We start from the raw sequence: 16,479 nt of genomic DNA on the forward strand, positions 1-16,479 counted from the left end.
TATTCTTTCTGATATTACTGTATTAGCCAGGTGCTTCCATTTCAGGTGTCGTAGGTTGAAGTTCCAAAGCAGGATGTTGTTCGGAGCTGAATTTGTGAGGTTTTCCAAGCAGTGTTCTATTTTCATTAGTTGCTCTTTAAACTACTGAGGGTTTGCCTCCGGTGACTTATATACAAGGACAATAACTACATTTAAAATCTCTATTTTGATTATCAGCACTTCCACCATATCATTTGAGGTGTTTAGCAGCTCAGTACAGATGAGTGTGTCTTTGATGTAGAGGCTGACCCCACCCTGAAGCCGGTGTTTCCTATCACATCTGAAAAGATTGTACTCTGAGATCCATATTTCACCATCATGGTAGTCCTTTGTGTGGGTTTCTGTTAGGGCTGCAAACACTGCATTTGCCTCATGAAGGAGACCATCTATAAAGTGAACTTTGTTGGATTTGCGTGTTTTTATACCCTGGATGTTGGCAAATATAAATGATGTTATCGTGTTAGTGGAAGTGCTGGATGCTTTACTTGGTGTTAATATCTGAGGCTCTGGTAAGGAGGCCACTGTGTTTGCGTCCAGGGTGTGTCGTTTTGGAAGTGATTCGTCCAGTTTTGGTAGTAGGACGGGTGTTGTCTGGTGTAGTACCTGTGTGCTTGTTGATAATTCGAATTCTAGTCTTGTGGGTATCTCCGTTCCCCTCTGTAATCCTGTAGTGGTTCCATCTGACTGTTCCTCTCTCTTATATATAATACTCTGTTTCTGCCTTCCTCTAAAAAATTTCCAGTAGTGTCATATTGATCTTCCCGTCTATAACGCTCTGTACCTCTCACATGGAATTCCGGACACTGAAGATTGTAGCATTTTTTGTCCCTAATTGAAAATTGACATAATTTAGGGTGGAAGTATCTACACCCTGTTCCAAAACGACATGTACCCCTCTCCAACATGTTCCTGCATTTTCGAGGATGCAGAAAATGGCATTTTGCTCCTAATTTTCCATATTTGCATATTCCTTTAGCGTAGAATTTGCAAATGTGTTCCGGTTTTGTGTTTTTCAAGGTATTTAAATCTGTGACTGTCTTGTCTACCTCTTTATAGGAGCCATCTCCGTTTTTCGTCCCAATTCCTTCATCTATGCACTCTGTCTCACTGTTGCTCTCATCGTTTATATTATCTGGCTCTGCAATATTGCTGTTATTTTGTACCACAATAGTCTCCTCCTCCACACTACTGCTGCGGTTCTCTAAACTATCTGTTCCTGAGTTTTGGTCGTTATCCAATGTTGACTTTTCCCAGTCCGCATATATCACTGGTAGCCTGTCTGTGAATGATAATCTCTGTGACTTGGGCATGTTTTTCATCAGTTTAAATATGTTCTCTAACATTAATCTGTCATCTTTGCAAACCCAGTAAATTCCTTGCCTTTTTATGCATCCTGGAGTTAATTCTGTACAGCCGAGGTGAAATCTTATGTTACAGATGCAGCACGTTACGCCTGCATTACGTCTTCCCAGTACTCCCGAACACTCGTCACACCTCTCCATCGTCTGATGTATTGTGTTGTATTTGAGATTCACTGTATGGATCACTTGTTGATGTCAGTCCTTTTAACTCTTTATAAAATTATATGTATATATATTTATATGTTTAATATTTATAATATTATATGTATACCGTATATTTGTAATATTATGTATGTTATTTTGTTCAAACTTTATGGCAGGTACTTAGCGTAGGGTAGCAAGGCTGGTCCCCGGTCGGTACAGGTGACCTCTTGTTGTCCCAGGTTGATGTCACCAGTTTCCAGTTACCCGATTTATAACCACTGATGCCGCCTCTTGCCACTATTCTATATTTATAATATTCTATGCACGATTTTCCTTCACTTCCAACTTATATTTTGTTGTGATACCCGTTCCACATCACTGTTCCACGAATCACCGTTCACTATTTTTTTTTTCCTAATACACGCATGTACACAAAGCCTCGTTCACTGGCTCACACGCGGTCTCCCGTTTTTTTCTCTATTTAACACAAAATTCTATTGTTAATAACTATCTTAAATTTTCCAGCGGGTCACTATGCACTTTGTTATGTCTGTAATCAGTAATCCACGGCAGTAGTCCTAAGAATCCCGGTTAATGATACGATTTTAACGGAGCGCGCACGGTACGTCTTCCCCCTCCCTCGACCTCGACTCGACCCCCTCCTAGTCTAATATATATGTGAAATAGTTTTAATTCGTTTATTGGATATTCCGCTAATAGTTCTCTGTTTTCTACATTCATCCGTTTCGGTAAGTCCAATAATATCTATTGTTTATTTCAAACAAGAGCATTTAAATCGTTAATTTTGTTTCTTAGACTGCTACTGTTCGTGTCAACCCGTTCTCGCAAATTTAATAAGTCAATATTGACTTATTAAATATGTGCATAGGTGACATACTTAACATAATAGATACCCTTAAAAAGATTCATAGAAAACACCGACCTTACCTAACCTTGTTAGTATCTTAAGATAAGCATCTTATTGCTTCGTAATTACAATTATTACCTAACCTATAATAGGTATAGGTTAAGTAATAATTGTAATTTCGAAGCAATAAGATGCTTATCTTAAGATACTAACAAGGTTAGGTAAGGTCGGTGTTTTCTATGAATCTTTTTAAGGGTATCTATTATGTTTAGTATATCACCTATGCACGTAGTTAATAAGTCAATATTGACTTTACGAATTTGCGAGAACGGGTTGTTCGTGTAATACCTTAAGCTTACTAATATTTTGAGGCCCTTCTCGTTCCCCGATCATTTTGCCTTCTTTCCTCACCAACACATACTTTTATTTCCTAATTTCTCCATTTCAATTCCCATACCACTATTTATTAAGAGTTTAAACCCTAACAAACCCCTCCAACCACAGGTTCCAACGAGTTGGCAACAGCAACAACCCCAGCCCTAGATAAATGTACCCCATCCCGAGCAGACATGTTATTCCTTCCAAAGAAGTGTTCCCATTTATCATTGAATGATATTTCATTTGATTTATATTATTTGTTCAGTCGGCAATTAATACCAAGTGCCCTCGACAACCATTCATTTCCAACTCCCTTTCTTGGAAGAATGCCACATATGCAAGGGATTCTTCCCTTGCTCCTAACTAATTCTATGACTGTCTTAAACATCTGTATCAGTGCCTCATTCCTAACTCATCCAACATCTTTTCCACCTGCACTGATACAAATAATGAGTTTGTTCCCATTTCCAGCCATAATATCATTCATGTTGTTTACTATATCACCAATTCCTGCTTCCGGATAGCAAACCCTTGGCTCGTGTCTTGGCTCTTGCATGTCGTAGCTCCAATCCAACTCTGTCCTCAGAGCTTCATATTGGTATACACACAAAAATCACAATAGCGTGATTCCACAAAAGAACAAATCTACAAAAGCCGTGATGAGGGTTCGAACCTACGTCCAGATGTGAGGGTAATAACACTCCCGGTTGCAATTCTTTTAACCATGTCATGGCGCAATCGACTAAGGCAAGTCTGGGATCATCTTGGCCGTAGGTTCGAACCCTCATCATGGCCCTTGAGGATTTGTTCATATGATATATCGCACTATTGTGACTTCTATGTGTATTGTAATAAAGGTAAAGGTAAAGGTATAGAGAAAGAGGTAGAACAGCTTGTTGACAGAGCCCGGGTGCATGGGGGAAATTGTGTAAACCCCAGTTTGTGCCTCGGAGAGACTGGGGGATCTGTGTGAGGGGCAGTAGCACTCGGATCATCCTGGATGCAGGTTCGAATCCTCATCACGGCTCTTGTGGATTTCTTCACATAGCTCCCTCAATAGCCCCAGTTCACTCACAATTTTCAGTATCAAGGCAATTGGTGCTCCATCTAACATACCTTCTCATTGTGACTGACTGCGCCTGACTGGTGACTGACTGCGCCTGACTGGTGACTGCGCCTGACTGGTGACTGACTGCGCCTGACTGGTGACTGACTGTGCCTGACTGGTGACTGACTGTGCCTGACTGGTGACTGACTGCGCCTGACTGGTGACTGACTGCGCCTGACTGGTGACTGACTGCGCCTGACTGGTGACTGACTGCGCCTGACTGGTGACTGACTGTGCCTGACTGGTGACTGACTGTGCCTGACTGGTGACTGACTGCGCCTGACTGGTGACTGACTGCGCCTGACTGGTGACTGACTGCGCCTGACTGGTGACTGACTGTGCCTGACTGGTGACTGACTGTGCCTGACTGGTGACTGACTGCGCCTGACTGCGCCTGACTGGTGACTGACTGCGCCTGACTGCGCCTGACTGGTGAATGACTGCGCCTGACTGGTGACTGACTGTGCCTGACTGGTGACTGACTGCGCCTGACTGCGCCTGACTGGTGACTGACTGCGCCTGACTGGTGACTGACTGCGCCTGACTGGTGACTGACTGCGCCTGACTGCGCCTGACTGCGCCTGACTGGTGACTGACTGCGCCTGACTGGTGACTGACTGCGCCTGACTGACTGACTGCGCCTGACTGGTGACTGACTGCGCCTGACTGGTGACTGACTGCGCCTGACTGGTGACTGACTGCGCCTGACTGGTGACTGACTGTGCCTGACTGGTGACTGACTGTGCCTGACTGGTGACTGACTGTGCCTGACTGGTGACTGACTGTGCCTGACTGGTGACTGACTGCGCCTGACTGGTGACTGACTGTGCCTGACTGGTGACTGACTGTGCCTGACTGGTGACTGACTGTGCCTGACTGGTGACTGACTGTGCCTGACTGGTGACTGACTGCGCCTGACTGGTGACTGACTGCGCCTGACTGGTGACTGACTGCGCCTGACTGGTGACTGACTGTGCCTGACTGGTGACTGACTGTGCCTGACTGGTGACTGACTGCGCCTGACTGCGCCTGACTGGTGACTGACTGCGCCTGACTGGTGACTGACTGCGCCTGACTGGTGACTGACTGCGCCTGACTGGTGACTGACTGCGCCTGACTGGTGACTGACTGCGCCTGACTGGTGACTGACTGCGCCTGACTGCGCCTGACTGGTGACTGACTGCGCCTGACTGCGCCTGACTGGTGACTGACTGCGCCTGACTGGTGACTGACTGCGCCTGACTGCGCCTGACTGGTGACTGACTGCGCCTGACTGGTGACTGACTGCGCCTGACTGGTGACTGACTGCGCCTGACTGGTGACTGACTGCGCCTGACTGGTGACTGACTGCGCCTGACTGGTGACTGACTGCGCCTGACTGGTGACTGACTGCGCCTGACTGGTGACTGACTGCGCCTGACTGGTGACTGACTACGCCTGACTGGTGACTGACTACGCCTGACTGGTGACTGACTGCGCCTGACTGGTGACTGACTGTGCCTGACTGGTGACTGACTGTGCCTGACTGGTGACTGACTGCGCCTGACTGGTGACTGACTGTGCCTGACTGGTGACTGACTGTGCCTAAATGAATGGGTATGAATGGGTTATGTTCTTACACCTACGTAGTATACCATACAAATTTAATAGATCGAATAATACGAACATAAGAATAAAGGTAACTGCAGAAAGCCTGTTGGTCCATACGCGGCAGCTATTTATAACCATCCTATCTCATTCATATGTGTCTAACCTATGCTTGAAATAATCAAGGGCTCCTACTTCCATTATGTTACACGGTAATTGGCTCCACAAATCAACAACCTTGTTACCGAACCAGTATTTACCCAGGTCTTTCCTAAATCTAAACTTATTCAATTTTATTCCATTCCTTGAATCCTTGAGTATACTTGAGTCCTAGCACATGGGGACTTCCATGAAATTTACGTGAAATGTACATACACTTACACTTACACCTTCAACCTGCACAAGTGGCAAAGGGAGTAAGGGAATAAAGTAGACCTCTGCTCAGAATTCCTGGGTTATATGTTACAAGAAGAGTTAAACTTTGAACACTTATGTACAGTAGCCATTGACCTCAAACGTGCACGTGTTTATATCGCCCACGTGACTGGTGTGTGTTCTTACAGGAAACCAGAAGAGCCGAGGACGAGCAGAAGCGGCGCAGGAACAGCAGTGGTGGGGAGACCCGTCAGAGAGAGGATCAGGTTGTTGGCGCCTCGAGCTGTGGTCATGCTCCTGACGTGTACCGCGTGACTAGCGGCGGTCATGCCGCTGAGGCAAGCAGTGACGACCTCAATGACGACCTTGACCCCGGTGTGTGCTCGCGCGCTCTCAGTGACGTGGGCCTAGCGTGCCTGCCGTCGCTGTGGCGTCAGGAAGCTGTGCTTGCCAAGAGGATTGACAAGACGTGCAGGGCGCTCTTCCCAGCTCTCTTCATCTTGTTCAACCTCGTCTACTGGCTTTACTATCAAGTCTTCACCTGATGACTCGTCCAGTCAGTCTGATCCAACTACCGGCTTCCAGATTTCTCAACGACCTTCCATAAAGATGATAGTTGCGCATGCTGAATGTTCAAAATAAATTATGTACAGGGGTGATTTTTCACTAATTTTTAATATTATATGCCCAAGGCCAAGTAAGTAATTATCAAAAGAAGGCACCAAGCCCGTTACACTATGTAGCACCATCAAATGTGTGGGATAATCATAGGGTGCTAAATATCACTAAGGATGCCAATATGAGAACAAAAACACATAAGGCGAACGATATCAAAGCTATCCGATTGACTAAGAATTCTATCGAGGGACAAGTGACTGTGAGGGACAGTTGGGAAGCAAGACACAAGTACCTCCTGGAAGTCAGGACATTCAACAAGGATATGCACGACGTAAGTGGGACAATGCAGTTTGGACAATAAGGAGCAGGGCGGCGCGCCATTAAGTGCCCGTTAGTTAAACGTGTATGACCAATACGTAACCTCCCCAGAGCAGTTTCCCACCGCCGGTTCCGGTGGTAGGAGGAAGGCCGCAGGGATACACTACTCCTAAAGGCGCACAGTTTGTTACCAGTAACAGGAGGCGAACGACCCTGCCAACGGGCAAGAATGAATAACTGGGTAAAAGTCGAAATAAAGAATACCTTTACGAAAGATGGGACAGATACGGATAGCTTCCTTAGAGGCAGTGTTCACATGCTCATTTAAGGACACACGAATATGGCTGGAAACTCAGCAAAACTCCACTGTCTTAAATCTACTGGAGATAAGAAACAGCCAGTGTTGAATCTCGACCACCACAGGATGGACTAGATCAAAGGACTCTAGAGCCATGAGAGCACTGCGAGAGTCAACTACAACCACAAAGCAGGATTGACAGTGAGAAAGGAACTGACGAAGAGCATAGAGAATAGCATAAAGTTTTGCCATGAAGATGCTAGTCTCCGGAGGTAGGCGACACATATAGGTGTGGTCAGGAAAAACAACAGTAGCCTACACCGTCTGCAGACCTAGACCCATAGGTGAAGATGGAAATGGAGTGGGAGTGTGAAGAAAAGTGTTCAAGGAAAAAGCGTTTCAAAACTGTAGAAGCGGTAAAAGCTTTAGTCACGTGGGTCAAGGTTTTGCAAAATTTAGGAAGGGGGACATTCCACGGGGACAAAGATTGAACGACACGAGGTATAATATTGGTAACACGAACAGAAGGAGCATTTTGTAAGCGAGACAACTGTACAGAAAGAGGTAGGTGGTGAAGAGGAACAGGAACCATAGGAGGGTAAAGGTCAAGGCAAGGTAAAGAAGCAAGAGTGAGTGTGTTGTAAGCACCGTGCAAAGGAGCGAGGACAGTAGCGATCACAACGATCCTGTAGAGACAAGACGCCAATTTCAACATACAGGCTTAGGGTAGGAGTCGAACGAAAGGCACCAGAGCTGAGGCGTAACATAGTATGGTGCAGAGCGTCAAGACAGCGAAGGGTAGAAGAAGCAGCAGACGACTAAGCAGGACAATTATAATCGAGTTTAGACAGAACGAGAGAGGAATGTAAAGAGAGGAGAGTAAGCCTATCAGCTTCCCAAGAAGTATGGGACAAGACCTTAAGTAAGTTAAGGGCCTTAGAACATTAAACTCGGAGGAAAGAGAGATGGGGCGACCAAGACAATCAAGAGTCAAAGATTCTCCCCAAAAGGTTAGCATAATTTTTGTACAAAAATGGGTGGACCATAAAGCGAAAGAGGGGAGACGAAGAACGATCTGATTCTGAATAAAAGTAATAGCACAAGTTTTAGTTGTATAGAACTTGAAACCATGATCGGTAGCCCAAGACGACACGGCATCAATTGCAAATGGAAGCCGCCGTTGAACGAAAGGCGAATCATCACCTCGACAGCAGAGGGTAAGATCGTCGACATAGAGAGCAGAGAAGATGCCAGAAGGAAAAGAGGAAAGAAGACCATTGAGGGGAACCAGGAAAAGAGTAGTGCTCAGAACACTACCCTGGGGCACACCCTCATATTACCGAAGAGGCAGAGAGAGTGGTACCAAACCTCACTCTAAAGGAACGACTAAAGAGGAAGAGAAGGAGATTACCACGAAGGTCAAAAGAACGAAGTTGGGACAGAATATGGAATCTCCAGGTGGTGTCGTACATCTTTTTCAGGTTAAAATGGTAGAACAGCTTGTTGACAGAGCCCGGGTGCATTGAGGAATTGTGTAAACCCCCAGTTCGTGTCTCGGAGAGACTGGGGGATCTGTGTGAGGGCAGTAGTACTCCCGATTTCAATTCTTTTAACCATATCGTAGCGCAATCGACTAAGGTGCATCTGGGATCATCCTGGACGTAGGTTCGAACCCTCATCACGGTTCTTGTGGATTTCTTCACATAGCTCTCTCAATAGCCGAAAAGAACAGCAACGATGGAGGTCTTGCGCAGTACGAATATAGACCTCCAAGTTCACCAAGACATCAGACGTGCTGCAGCACTTGCAAAAAACAAAGTGGGAAGGGTAGAGGTGTTGATAATGTTCCAAGAACCACATCACACGGACATTGACCATACGTTCAAAGAGTTTGCAGATGCAAGTCGTGAGGACAATGGGATGGAAGTCCTTAAGGGATGTCCCTAGAGACCCCAGTTTCCAAATAGGGAGAACAACCGCATTGAGCCAGTCCTCAGGGACTGACGACGACTCTCAGATATGGTTATACAGATTCAATAAATACTGAGATGCGCTTGGAGGGAGATGGCACAGCATCTCATAATGAATGTCATCTGAGTCTGCTGCCATAAACCATAAAGGGCCAGAGCAGACTGAAGTTCGGAGACAGAGAAGGGATCATTATAAGGAAGTCGGAAATCTAAGGGATGAGATTCAAGAATGGGCTTACGAAGAAGGAAGTATTAAGATGAGAACCGGAGCTAACAGTCGAAAAGTGGAAACCCAGTTTGGTCACGACCATCACTGGATTTGCCACAAGAGTAGCAACGAGGTTAAAGACTGGTGAGACATCTGGAACAAACTTACCCGCTACCATGTGGATTTTCTTCCAGCTCTGCAGCAGAGGAATATCGGATGTAATGGTGGAGTCATAAGATTTCCAACTCTAACGTTTAGCTGTACGGATAGTCCTATGGGCTACCGCACTCACCTTCTGAAGCAAAATAAAAGAATCAGCCGTCTGTCGGCGTCGGTGTTTCTTCCAGGCTGCACGCTGACAGCGGACAGCCCGAGCACAGTCCGCATTCCATTAGGGAACGCACTTCCACATGCCCCGTGAAAGCAGAGCAAGGAATAGAGCGGAGGGCAGCGTCGGACACAGTGTCATTAAAAAGGAGGAGAGCTCCAGGGAGAGGCAGAGCAGAGAGGTCGGAAAGAGTAGCATGGAGGATGAATAGATTCCAGTCAACCTTGGCAAACTGCCTAACCTGTCCTCTTAAAAAGAACGTCGCTTTTGGCCGTTTACCCGTATATCCGAATTTGGACGTAATTTGAAAATGAAAAAAAAATGAAAATAAATTTGGGATTTTTTTTTTCCACAACAGTAAGTTAAGGGTCCTCTGATAGGTTAGGTGGGCAGGAAATTCTCATAAAGTTTCAAAACGTTATGAAAAACGTTAATTTAAAGTGTCCTCTTATAACCTCTGCACGTACGCCGGACGACTCAAATAGAAAACGGAACAGAACGTCACTTTTGTGAGTCGATTTCATTTCAAATTACGTCAAAATTTAGCCTTATCGCACATACCAGCCAAAAGTGACGTTATTTTTAAGAGGATGGGTTGAACTGCCACCTATGAAAGGAGAGGGGAGGGTGAAAAGAGAAAAAGGTGACAAGGATGGGGAAATGGTCATTGTTATGGAGGTCATCAAGAACCCACCTTGTGAAATCTACATAAAGAGAAGACGAGCAAAGAGAAAGATCAAGACAGGAGAAGGTGCGAGTCCAGGAGTCTACAGAAGTAGGTTTACTAGATTTCAGAAGAGACAGAAGAAGAGAGGAGAAATGGCTCGAGAAGGTAGCCTCAGGTGTTTGTCAGAGCATCACCCCCAGAGAGTATGCAGACAGTTGAAATCACCCAACAGGAGCACAGGCTCTGGTAAGGAGTCCAACAGGTGCTTTAGATAAGGAAGAGAAAGAGGAACATTTGGTTGGGGGGGGAGATAAATGGAACAGACTGTATATCATTTACTTACAAAGATATGGGCCACAGAACATTGGATAGGCGACGGAAAAAGTAGGGGGACGATGGGAATAGCAGTACAAATCAAGAGAACAGTAGAGTTATGGGTCCCAGCAAAAGTTGGAGGGGGGGGGGGAGAGAAAGAAATAACCACGAAAGCGACCAGGACGAGCACCAAGCATCGGTTCCTGGAGACATACACAAAGCGGTGAAAACTGTGTTATCAGAAGTTAAAGTTCATGGAAGTTGGCATAAAATCCACGAATATTTCATTGAAGAATAGCCATTGTCAAAAGGAGAGAGAACAGTAACAGAGAACAATGAAGAGACAAAGGCAAAGAAGAACACAGTACAGTATACTAAATAAGATCAGGATCAGGATCAGGGAAATCAGGGTTAGGGGGCATGGGTAAATTTAGCAATGACGATGGAGTCAAGGGAGTGGGAGGACGAACCAGAGGCGGACGGACAGGGTCCAGAGCTGGAGGAAGTAATGGAGAGGGGCAGTCAACGGATTCAGGGGGGGGGTGTGCAAAAACAGGGGAGTGCCCCTCAGTAAGTGGAGGGGGGGGGGGCACTCGATTCGGATTCGCAACCCCGAGAGAATCGAGTGCTAAAAGAACCTCCATAGCCGGGACAGGGAGCTCGACCACCAAAATGGGAGGGGATGCAGTTTTAGAGTCGGAGTCAGAGGAGGTGGGGAAGAAAGCGACGCCAGGAAGGAAGAAGGAGAGGAGCCAGGTTTACGTTTCTGACTTATAGAGACAGATGTGCCAGCAGCAACGTACTTGGCGACAGTCTCCATAGTCTCAACAGGAGAAGGAGAACAAGAGCGATCAACATGAAGATTGCTGGGAGGATGGTGGACAACAGCCTGGACAGACAGTCGGGGTGCTGGGCCAAGAGACAGGGGAAGGGCAGGGAAGAAGGATCGGTGGGAGACGGGAAAGAAGACGCAGAAGACACGGCAGACTGGGAGGGAAGGAGAGAAACACCAAATGGAGAACCAGGAGGAGGCCCCCTTGGTTCAGAACATAAAGGAGCAGGGGGGGAAAGAGTCGGTGGGCGAGTCCGGTCCAAGGCCTCGTAGCCTGGTGGATAGCGCGCAGGACTCGTAATTCTGTGGCGCGGGTTCGATTCCCGCACGAGGCAGAAACAAATGGGCAAAGTTTCTTTCACCCTGAATGCCCCTGTTACCTTGCAGTAAATAGGTACCTGGGAGTTAGTCAGCTGTCACGGGCTGCTTCCTGGGGGTGAAGGCCTGGTCGAGGACCGGGCCGCGGGGACACTAAAGCCCCGAAATCATCTCAAGATAACCTCAAGAAGGCCTGGAAACGGTTGCGAGACTGAGAAAAAAGGAAAGGGTGAGGAGAGGTGGAACATAACACGATAATAAGATATGCTAGCGCAAAAGGAGAGATGGGGGACTTGGCATCTCACCTCAGGAAAAGAAAAACGATTGTGGTGCTTCAAATTGAGGATGGCTTCCTCAAATTTGTAGTGTATACACGTGCAGGAGAATGTAGAGTGGGCATCACCGTAATTGAAGCAGTGAGCCTGGGAAGAAGAGCACTCTGTCTTGGAGTGACCTGAGTTCCCACACATGGGGCATAGAGACACTGCTCTTGTGAATTTGAGGGAACCATGCCCAAATTTCCAGCACTTACTGCAAAGTTTAGGAGAAGAAATATACCTCTGAATGGAGCATCTGGCACCAGCATGAATTATAGAAGGCAGAAGGGTCCTACTATCAAGAGTGATCTTCACAACGTGAAGGGGCTGATGACGACGTCCACGAGGGGGTCTAGTGAATGTATCAACCTGGAGGACTGAATGGCCTTGGGTTTCAAGGATATGTTTAATATCCTCGTGGCAGTCTTTCAGGGCCCTAACACCAGTCGCAACATAGTGCAGTAGGATAACAGTGCCAATATTGGCATTTAACCAGGCATTTTTGGAAACCCTAACAGTGGTCTCCCCAATGCAGGACAATACGGCTAAGCGGGCAGCTACATCCTGAGAAGGAGCAACAACGACATGTACACAAACGGGTGGGGTTAAAAGCAACAGAGGCATCCACCGAATCAACAAAGTGTTTACGGAGGAAGAAATCGTCAGGACATGTAGAATCAAGATGGTTGAGATCAAAGTATTTAGTTCACATAGCCGGACCAAACAAGGCATGGAACGTATTAGTACTGGAAGGAATCGTGCATCTATGACGGGAGAGGGGGATGGGTTGGCGCAGAGCACCCCAGTGAGAAGGGGGAGGGGGGTGAAAGGCACAGTTGTCGCATTGAGAGAAGTAGCCGCTCCAGGTGATGAGGTAGTCACCACCGGGGGGCCTGAGGCTCAACCCTACCACAGAGGTGGGAGGTGAGTAGAGGGGGCTAGTCAGGAGGACCAAAGGAGTAGCTTGGTCTGGGCCCAACGAACCGGGGGGCTACAGAGCCCAGTTTTCCAACGCTGACTTGGGGGACTGTCTGACTTGAGGGAGGGGGGCTGATCGCCCACCCCACGAGCCTGGGAAGTTATAAGAGGATCATTCAGCAGCATAGAAACGAGTAGGTAATAATTTCATTCACGAATAAGCCCCCATATCCACCAACGAGCCACAATTAGAGGATAGGGCACCCAATGAGATGAGGGGGCCCTTCTCCCAGGGGTGTATCGTGAGTATACTCCCGGCAATCGCCACTTTAAGAACCGTGAGTCCATCGAGATCGGGTTCAGCAATGAAGGCGAGGATTGACAATAAAAGCATTCCCTCGCTCGCAACGTCGGGTACCACAGTTCTACAGGTGAGAGAGTGTTCCTCTCCAAACACCCAGGCGTCAAAACAAAAGATGTTCAAAAGAATAATCAAGAACGGCAAAAGGTCGGCGGGAAAGACAATGAGAAAGGAGAAGAGGGAGAGGAAAAATGAATAATAAGGAAGAGGAAATAGCAACCAGCACAATTAGTGAAGATGGCAGCAGGAACATAAGTCTTTAAAAGGACAGAGGTCCGTCTCATGGGGCATCACACCCTGGCAGCCGCCCACCATTCTCCCTCACAACAACAATGGGCTGGAAAGGCAGGGGGTCCCCAAGGCCAAGTTTGGTATTTTTTTCAATATATTCTCAACGTTTACTAGCAAACCCTGGTCTAATTACTACTTGCCAGGTATTGTTTCAGCTACAGCTTATATGCTTCAAGACGTCTCAATGTCCAGCATCATTTAGGCTCCAATTTCTTAGCTTGATGCAGCAAGTCGTTTTGGTATTAAAATCTTTGCACTAAATATACAATTAATTTATCATTCACGCCATTATGTCCGTGAGCGATTCTGTTCTTTTGTACTTGTGTGTCAGATTTATAACATTCTGTCATTTTTTAATGTCAACAGCACTTGCAGCATTTCATGTTTCATGATGTCAACAATTCTTACAGTATTGTCATGTTTTTATGTCAACAGTTCTTACAGTATTGCCACGTTTCATGTCAAGAATTTTTGCTGTATTTTCATATTTCATGTCAACAGATCTTGCACTATTGTCAAGTCTCATGTCAACAGTTTTTGCTGTATAGTCATTTTCATATAAAAAAATTTTGCTATACAGTACTCTCATTTTTCGTCAACAAAATTTCTTGTATTGTCATACTTCATGATGCCAACGGGGCTTTCAGAATTCATTGTAGGAATGATAATGATTCCACTGTGAATAGCACCTCCTGAAGCTTCCAGCTTCGGCAGGTGTGTGTCCTCTGATGTAAACACGCCTCTTCAATAAAGTTTCACATAATTAGATTTGTATAACAGTATTGCTACACCCTATCCTAACACAGGACTGTAGTTTTACACCATATCCTAACACAGGATTGTAGTTTTACACCCTATTCTAACAGGGTTGTAGTGTTTCACCCTATCCTAACACAGGACTGTAGCATTACACCCTACCCTAACACAGTACTGTAGTTTTACACCCTATCTTAACACAGGTCTGTAGTGTTACACCCTATCCAAACAAAGGTCTAGTGTTACACCCTATCCTAACACAAGGACTGTAGATTTACACCCTATCCTAACACAAGACGGTAGTGTTACACCCTATCCTAACACAAGACGGTAGTGTTACACCCTATCCTAACACAAGACGGTAGTGTTACACCCTATCCTAACACAAGACGGTAGTGTTACACCCTATCCTAACACAAGACGGTAGTGTTACACCCTATCCTAACACAGGACTCTAGTGTTACACCCTATCCTAACACAGGACTGTAGTGTTACACCCTATCCTAACACAAGACGGTAGTGTTACGCCCTATCCTAACACAGGACTGTAGTGTTACACCCTATCCTAACACAGGACTGTAGTGTTACACCCTATCCTAACACAGGACTGTAGTGTTACACCCTATCCTAACACAAGACGGTAGTGTTACACCCTATCCTAAAACAGGTCTGTAGCACCCTATCTTTATCATGTTCCTTACTCGTTCTGCGAGATACATTTTTGGTACATGACATACTCATACTGTGAGGGACAATTTATTCTGTTACGAGGGTGCCTGCTGCTCCACGGTTAATGTGGCCTGCACATGGCCTAGCCCCACCTCAGTGCCTCATTGCAAGAATAAATCTAGTGTTGTTCATATCAACATAAGTAAGACCTGAACATAAAGAGTAGCTAGTATTAAAATACTAGATGTTACAGTGAACATGTGAAGAGGTACAAAAAAATACAAAAGAAGGGCAACTGGCCAAACACACAAACATGAAATACAAGCATAAGAACAAGATAGCAACAAGTACACACCACAACAATCAAAACAAGCAAATTACCACAGGTACATAAACAGGTAATAAACAGAACAAAAGCTGGAAGGGCTCACAAACTTTTATATACCTACGTACATGCCAGTGGCACGCAACATAAAGTACAACAAAAAGGAATACAACACACCAAGGCAATGCTTACACATATATATCTGGAAAATCAGCCTTAGGAAACCTTTTACAATATGCCTCACTTACAGCTCAGTCATACTGGGTTGTGGGAACCGACCTGTGAGATTTATATTTATTTAATTTATATGAATTTATATTTACGTTAATTTATATACTTTGATAGCAATTTGTATAATGTTAAGTGGACTGTATTTCTGCAATAATCTCATAATCTCACAAATCGATCCTCTACACATTAGGGGGGTTTATTAAATTTATATATGCAGCCAATCAAACTACAGTAATAGACTACATACATTGAAGAGGTTCCTTATCTTATAGTACAGCAGGTTAGTCCACCAGGTATAACTAGGGTGTAGACACCAAATTATCCTCTTTGAGGTAGCTTCCATCACCCAGTAACTGGTGCACAAAATCTTGCTTCCTCGTCTTGACCTGTCAAAAGGGCGCTAACTGTGAAGCCAGGTTCTATATATGACAGGTATATCAGAGAAAACACTATACATGGAACAATAAAGACCTGGCTTAATTACCTTTAGTTTGAGGCTATGTCGTGCTCTAACCGGTTCACCCTATATAATGACATTAATGGCCATAAATGAAAGATACATGGGTTTCGGAAAGAACACTTAACTTGAATTTGTTGACAGCGTGTGATAATGGTACACCTTTGGTTTCCATAACACTTCGTCCAAGTAAAATTAACAGGAGCCGAATTTGCTCCCGTGTGAGCCTCTGGTCTAGTATCAACAATGGCTGCTCTCCTTCCTCCCTGACGCCTGGCTTACATTGTCCACATGACAGAAAGTGATAGAAGGGTCACATTTACTCTACTTTAATATCGATAATTAAGTTAATTTATATAAGATGTTTTTATGATGGTAAAGTCCAAAGACTAATGTATTTAAGAATAATTCCCAGCAAAATA

General features: G+C 45.5%; 1 protein-coding gene across 2 annotated transcripts in view; it reads left to right on the forward strand.

Annotated features, from left to right (window-relative positions):
- Nucleotides 1-14,387, forward strand: part of LOC123744911 (glycine receptor subunit alpha-4) — a 263,873-nt gene extending 249,486 nt beyond the window's left edge. For both annotated transcript variants that reach the window (XM_069306341.1, XM_045725128.2), the window contains one exon: nt 6,049-14,387. In XM_069306341.1, coding sequence (XP_069162442.1) covers nt 6,049-6,405 — 357 coding nt within the window. In that variant the 3' untranslated portion in view covers nt 6,406-14,387. The remainder of the gene's footprint in view (nt 1-6,048) is intronic.
- Nucleotides 14,388-16,479: the final 2,092 nt, after the last annotated feature.

Source organism: Procambarus clarkii, chromosome 57, assembly GCF_040958095.1.
Source record: "Procambarus clarkii isolate CNS0578487 chromosome 57, FALCON_Pclarkii_2.0, whole genome shotgun sequence".
In the NCBI taxonomy this organism is placed as follows: Eukaryota; Metazoa; Arthropoda; class Malacostraca; order Decapoda; family Cambaridae; genus Procambarus; species Procambarus clarkii.